The 7,090-nt window shown below is 47.1% G+C and overlaps 1 protein-coding gene across 1 annotated transcript in view; it reads right to left on the bottom strand.

Annotated features, from left to right (window-relative positions):
- Positions 1 to 443: 443 nt before the first annotated feature.
- Positions 444 to 7,090, bottom strand: part of LOC117670855 (SLAM family member 5-like) — a 44,923-nt gene continuing 38,276 nt past the window's right edge. The window contains exons 4-5 of the mRNA XM_034426343.3: positions 3,350 to 3,466; positions 444 to 2,031 (exon numbers count right to left, since the gene is read on the bottom strand). Of these exons, the coding sequence (XP_034282234.3) occupies positions 1,925 to 2,031; positions 3,350 to 3,466 (224 nt within the window). The 3' untranslated portion in view covers positions 444 to 1,924. The remainder of the gene's footprint in view (positions 2,032 to 3,349; positions 3,467 to 7,090) is intronic.

Genomic DNA, 7,090 nt, shown 5'->3' with positions numbered 1-7,090 from the left:
AATAAATAAATAAATAAATAAATAAATAAATAAATAAATAAATAAATTGGTCATTTCCCAGCGGTTCCTCCTGATCGGACAGGGCTGCCAGTTCCATTTTCCACCCAGGCTTGCGGCTACTGCGGGTGGGGATCACCTCCCTGGTTCTTCCATCCCAGATGTCCCTTTTTCCTATGCCGATTGGCTTTGTGGAGCGTTTGATGTCCTTGATGGGACATATGCAGCCGGTGTCAGGCTGGTAGTTGTCAAAGTTTCTCCCCAGCACTCAGCTTCCCCTTGCTTGCTGCTCTGTTTGGACATTGTTGCAGGGGCCCCTCGGTAGAGTAGAAATGAAAAAGAAAAAAAAAATCCTCTCCGGGTTGACCACTTTTGCAGAGCCTGCTTTATGTAGGGCCCAGCCTCGCCCCCTTATCCAAGAAAGTGAAGACTCTTGAAACTTTGTATTTCAAAAGGAACCTTTTATTGAAAAGGGGTGAAAGCAGGACAGACTCAGAGCATGCAACTAGGATAAAGGAAAGTAGGAACCCCTCCCAACAGTCCCGTGTGGATTCCGCCAATCCGCAGGTGTTAACATGTTATTGTACTGGCCTCTCTGAGAAAGAGATAGGAAAAGTTTCTTAGGGCCGGAGTTGCAATCCACATGGCCCTCCTTCCCCTTGCATTCCCCAAGAGGTGAGAATTTTACAGGCATCTAAGGCGCCAGGCAATGCTTATAAATCAGATGAAAAGTTGTACAAAGACAAGGCAAGAAATAGGATATCATGGGTACATACCAAGGAAAGAGAAACTAAATGTATCATAATCCAAACTCCCCCTACCCTTCCCCCGAAGAATGGCAGATAGACAGATCTGTCAGTTTCCTTGATTTTTTTTCTTGTTTTTTTTCTCCACGTTAAATTTCATGCTGTTGGATAGGGCCCGTTGTTCAAGTCTGTCAAGATCTCTTTGGATCCTGAACTTGTCTTCTGGGGTGTTGGCTATTCCTGCCAGGTTAGTGCCATCTGCAAATCTGATGAGTTCCCCTTCTATTACCTCATCTAAGTCATTTATGAGGGTTCCACCCTCTGGAACCAACTGCCCCCAGAGATAAGGAGAATCCAAGACCTCGGTGCCTTCCGCCGTGCCCTTAAAACCCTCTTTTTTCAGCAAGCCGGGCTGGCTTAACTTTTTTTTTTCTTAATTTTTTAAATGTTTTAAATGGGTTTGTTATTGTTCTTAAATTACGGGGCCAAATTTATATATATTCTTTTAATACTATTTTAATGTTTGTAATTTATGTTTTTATTCGCTGTACACCGCCCTGAGTCCTCAGGGAGAAGGGCGGTATATAAATTGGATATAAAATAAATAAATAAAAATAAAATAAATTGGGCCTAAGATGGAGCCTTGTGTTACCCCACTACTTACTTCCCTCCATGTAGATGTAGTACCATTAAGGACTACTCATTGAGTGTGGTTTGTCAGCCCATCTGGTGCTGGGATAAATGTGGTTTATCCCACATTTTCCTAGTTTACCAAGAAGTACTGTAGGTTGTGGTCTTCTTTGTTGAATGCCTTGCTCAGCCATGGAAGCTTCCTCCGCCTCCCTCACAGGGACTTGGTGGGGGAAAGAGCAGGAAACACTGTATGGGAAAGAGCAGAAGACTTGAGCTCCTAGATATTAACCAACCAAACAAAGCAACTGAACATGGGTTTCTTTGGGGCCCAGACAAGGCAGCAGCAAAAGCAGCTTGTGGGGATGCAGGAGAGGCAATGGGAAGGCCACAGGGAAACCACATGCGTTGTGCCCCTCACACTAGGCAGACTGAGAATAGAACTTGTTGGGTAGACCACAGAAGCTCCCTTGTTCCAAAGATTTGTCTCGAAAGCCAAGAGGAAGTCCATGGAAGTGAAGTCCTGGAGGGAGATTCATTTCTGGAGTCCATCAGTTTCGGCCAATGTGGGGCTGGGACAGCTGCGGGCTCTGACCTTGGGAGGTGGGGATGGGCTCCTCGGGCAGGAATCGGACCGGAAGCCTCTCTCCTCCAACTGCTGGGAAGGAAACCAAGGAGACCGTTGAGCTTTAGGAGACAGAAGGAAGAAAAGGCAGAGGTCCAAGGGGCTGCCAGATGGAAGAGGACAGATGGTGCAAAAGGAGGAGGGGGAGATTGGCCACAGCAATCATTTATTTATTTTGAATCCATGTCTTCCTACTACTGTGAAGGAGGTGGGCTCAAAGTGGAACTCTGGGTTGAACCTAAGGATTGACTGAGATGGCTGAGGTGACAGAGGCTTTGTGTTGTGGGGATACTTGGGATCAGCCTGAGCATGTAGATCCTGAGAAAAAGAGAAGATGCTCTGGGCTCTTAACTGAGCCATCTGTGAATTCAAGCCCAGACTTACTGGTTGGCCAGAGTGATCAGGGAGGGACTCGGGGGCTGGTAAATGGTAAATACTCTCCAACCTTCCCTTTCGGAGATGCCGAGATGGTGGTTGGGCAGAGACCTGGACAAAACAGAACATCAGGATCTCTAAGTCAAGAGTCAGAACTGGGTGTGGGACTGAAACCACACCAGTCACGCACCGATGACCTTCGGTGAGGCCAGGATGGATGGAGGGCAACCATCCTGCTTCTACTGGATCACTTGGCATTTTCAATTCTAAGGCTACTCTCCTGGACTGACCAGGAGGCATCATGAGATCACTTTTGTCCATATCAACAGACTTATATTGCGAAATCCTGTTCTCTGGGCTTCAAACCTTCTGCCAGGAACTGAAGCCATGGATCTCTGCACTTAGCTCAGATGATTAGATAGGAACCATCAGCTTTAAGAGCTGTCCGTGTCCTGGTGGCCAATGGCTCTGCAGCAAGAGACAGACGTCTTGGAGGATTTCTCCAAGGGGGTGGGATGGATATCAAGCAAACCCTGATACTTTGGGGTAGGAGATGGCATCTGGCAGAACAACCTGGCATTCAGCAGCTGGGGGGACCAGGGGAGCTGAGGCTCTGATGACCAGGCCTTGCAAGTGAGCACAAGGGGCAGGATTGTGGCATGGATACTAAACCTGAAACCCTCAACCCTGGATTCTAGGTTGCCATAATTGAAATGACCACTGGGTGGCAGCAAAGGGAGTCTGATAATTCCAATACCTACTCTGGTCTGTTTCTAGGTCTGGCAATGCACTGCAAGGCAAGCAAGGCAAGTCAATGCCAAGGCCACATATTCAGCAGCTCTGGTATGTCTATTCTCTATTCTTTTTTAGTGCAAAGACAACTCCACCCAGTTCCCCTGGATAACCCATTGTCCCTCAGTGAGCTGGAAAAGAACAGAAGAGTTCATCTTCTTAGAAATCATCCTTAGGAGGGTACCTTTCCTGGATTTCACCACCAAAATGAGCCCCAAACAGCCAAGAAGGAGAAGACTTCCCACTTTGCTAAGGCACAGCAGGGTCAAGAGAGGCAGCCTGTAGAAGTTCTTGGTCTGACCTGTGAAAAAGAGCCACAGAGCCTGTTAATCCTTTCAGAAGGTCTCAGAGTATGGACAGTTCATGGATCTCTTGCAGCAGAAAAGCCACCAGCCCTACGTGGGAGCTGATTCCTTCTCTTGGGGCTCAAAAGGAAGATCTGCCCCACTAGAGAGACCTAAAGCTCCCACCAAGCCTCAGGCAGACCAGGCCACCTGAAAAATATATATGGAGGACACTTGAGTGTCATTCAAAATACCCCTGTCAGCTGTCCAGCTAGAGGGGATAGGGAGGGAGAAATAGAGATAGCTGGGGTTTTGTAGTCAAAATAAAATAGTTTCCTGTGGGAACCAAGGACATTCCAACAGATGCCTGAGAGAAAGGAGGAGCAGAGTAACTAAGTAACCAGCCAGCACCCCTATTGGACAATGTGACTGATAACTCCAAAGCTTCTTGGGATTTGTGAACTTTTACAGACAGTTCATCCCCTATTTTGCTAAGATCACCCTCCCTATTACGGAGTTTTTTTTTAAAATTTGATTTATATGCCGCCCTTCTCTGGAGACTCAGGGTGGCTTACAATGTGTTAAGCAATAGCCTTCATACTTTTGTATATTTATACAAAGTCAGCTTATTGCCCCCACAAACTGGGTCCTCATTTAACCTACCTTAGAAAGGATGGAAGGCTGAATCAACCTTGAGCCTGGCGAGATTCGATCTTACTTTAATTGCAGACAGCTGGTGTTAAATTACAGAGCTCTGTCTGTTGAGCTATCCAGGCTCCTATTCCAACCTGGAATCCAGGTTGGAATAGAAGACCTCTAGGATCCCTTCCAACTCTGTTATTCTCTATTCTAAATATTCGAACCTGCAGTAATTGCAGGCAGCTGTGTTAATAACAGGGTGCTTTAAACCACTGTACTACCAAGGCTCTGTTGCTAAAAACCAGAGGTGGGGGGAGTAAAACCATGACCAAGTCAACCTCTAAAGTGGACCCTAGAGTGCCAAAGGGCTTTTGAAACACCTGAACCCAGAGCAGCCCTTCTCTCGGCTTGTCGTTCGTTCAGAACTGCGATAGGAAATAATCACCAGTAACGCACAGAGAATCAGGGTTTACTTTGGCAATGATAAGCTTGCAGTCAAAAGTAAAGTACAAGTCGGTGTTTTGGTTCAAAGTCAGCGCTGGGTGTAATCACACCACAGCGCTATTTAACAAAAACTCAGCCCCTTAAACATACATCCGGTGATTATCAATCAAGCACCCCCCCACTCCCTTAACAGTAACAGCTGCGAGCACCAGAGCAGTGAGGAAAGCAGAATCGGAGAGGCCCGGCAATGTCATCAATCATCACCCTGAATGCTGCTATCCAGGAACTGTTTGTGTGTTCGCTGCGGCTGCTTATCTCCACTCCTTCATCTCCCACACCCCCCATCGATGGCGAGCTCTGGTAGGACTCGACAGGCGGCCCCCCCCTACCAGGAGCTCACCTATAAATAGAAAGCATACAAATGTTAGTCACTATTACAATCCTGCATTAGGTTTGTCTGGGTATTTCCGATGGAACTGTTGTATCAATCGGGCAGCGTGAACATCGGGTGCTGCCACCCACGAGGCCTGTGTTACAGGGTATCCTTTCCACCGCACAAGATATTGTAACATCCCCCTACGAACCCTGGAATCCAATATTCGGTCTATCTGATATTGGTTGGTATGCACGGGACCCGGTGGAGTAGTCAAGGTACCTGGCCTTTCTATCGTCACCGGTTTCACCAAACTGCTATGGAATACGGGATGTATCCTACTGAACAGAGGGGGAAGTTTAAGAGCTACGGTTACGGGATTGATGACTTGTGTTATGGGAAATGGTCCTATATATTTAGGTCCTAATTTTTTACTGGGCAGTCAGAGTTTAAGGTATTTCGTAGATAAGTATACTTTGTCTCCTATCCGGAATGGTTTTGGATCAGTTCTTTTCTTGTCTGCATATTTCTTGTACTCGTCTGCTGCCTTTTGTAATGCTGTTTTTACACTTGGCCATACATGACTAATTTTATCGGCCCAACCGCGTGGCGTGTCACCGTCTGTCATAGGGGGATCTAACTCTGGAATGGCTGAAAACTCTCGGCCATATATTACTTGGAAAGGGGAGAACCCAGTACTGCGGTGGGGTATGTTGTTATATGCCACTTCGGCGAGAGGCAGGAGTCCTGACAGCAGTCCTTCGTCTGCTGGTACGAAGCGTAGCATCTGATATATCTTTCAACCATGGCATTGGCCCGTTCAGCCGCCCCGTTAGTGCTCGGGTGGAATGCTGAACTTAACCCTTGAGAGGACCCAATTAAATGGACAAATTGTCTCCAAAACTTAGAGGTGAATTGAACACCGCGGTCGGATATAATCCTCTTAGGTGCTCCATGGAGACGATAGATATGTTGCAAAAAGAGGTCGGTTAATTGTCGCGCGGATGGTATGCTTTTACATGGCACAAAGTGGGCCTGTTTCGAAAACAGATCTACCACCGTCCAAATTACAGTGTGGCCATGGCTAGGGGGGAGATCGACTATGAAATCCATAGCGATCTCTTCCCAAGGCCTGCTAGGATTCGTGACTGTCTGTAATAGTCCTAACGGTCGTCCAGACCAGGGTTTGGCGGTTGCACAGGTTGTGCAACCTTTTACGTATGTTTCTATGTCCTTACGCATTCGTGGCCACCAGAATTGCCTCCTCACAAGGTGTAGAGTTTTTAAATACCCAAAATGGCCTGCTGATTTGGCATCATGGCACCTGCATAACACTACGTTCCGTAAACGTTCTGGAACATATATTCTATTCTCCCTCCACGCTATTCCATCATTATAGCTAACCATAGAGGGGTTTTGGATTACCCATTGATCCTGTTGTAAAGCTGTTTTAAACTCGGTACGTAAGTGACCATCTACTTCTGTAAGTCTTAATAGGGTTTGGGAAGGTGCAATTAGAGGTTCTATCACTTCCTCTCGCTTGCTATTATACTGTGGCATCCGGGACAGCGCATCAGCCAGGAAGTTTTTCCCAGCAGGAACATACCGCAACCGGAAAGAGAAACGCTGAAAATATTGTGCCCACCTTATCTGTTTGGGAGATAGTCGCCTGGGCGTTTGTAAGGCTTCTAAGTTTTTATGGTCCGTCCATACCTCAAAAGGATGAGACGCCCCCTCCAAGAGATGTCGCCATGTCATCAACGCCCAACGGACTGCGAAGGCCTCTTTTTCCCAGATCGCCCATGCCCCCTCTGTCGTGGTTAACTTTTTAGACGTATAGGCACAAGGTTGTAACCCTCCCTGCTGTGTTCTTTGTAGGAGTACTGCTCCTACAGCCACGTTGCTAGCATCTGCCTGGACTACGAATGCCTGCGTTGGGTCTGGATGCTTGAGTACTGGTTCTTGAGCAAAGAGTGTTTTTAACTGCTCAAAAGCCATTTGACACGCTGACGACCACGTCAACGCTTGTCCCGGCTTTGGTTTAGCCGTGGCCGGTTTGGTCCGTAACAGATCCGTTAGTGGTAGGGCTATTTCAGCAAATCTGGGAATGAACTGCCGATAGAAGTTTGCAAAGCCTAGAAAGCTCTGTAATTGCTTTCTGGTTCTAGGGGCCTGCCATTCAAGC

This window comes from Pantherophis guttatus, chromosome 18 (genome assembly GCF_059756535.1).
Source record: "Pantherophis guttatus breed Tessera chromosome 18, ASM5975653v1, whole genome shotgun sequence".
NCBI classification, from domain to species: Eukaryota; Metazoa; Chordata; class Lepidosauria; order Squamata; family Colubridae; genus Pantherophis; species Pantherophis guttatus.
Note: the sequence above shows the minus strand (reverse complement) of the source record. Positions and strands in the feature narration are given on the sequence as shown.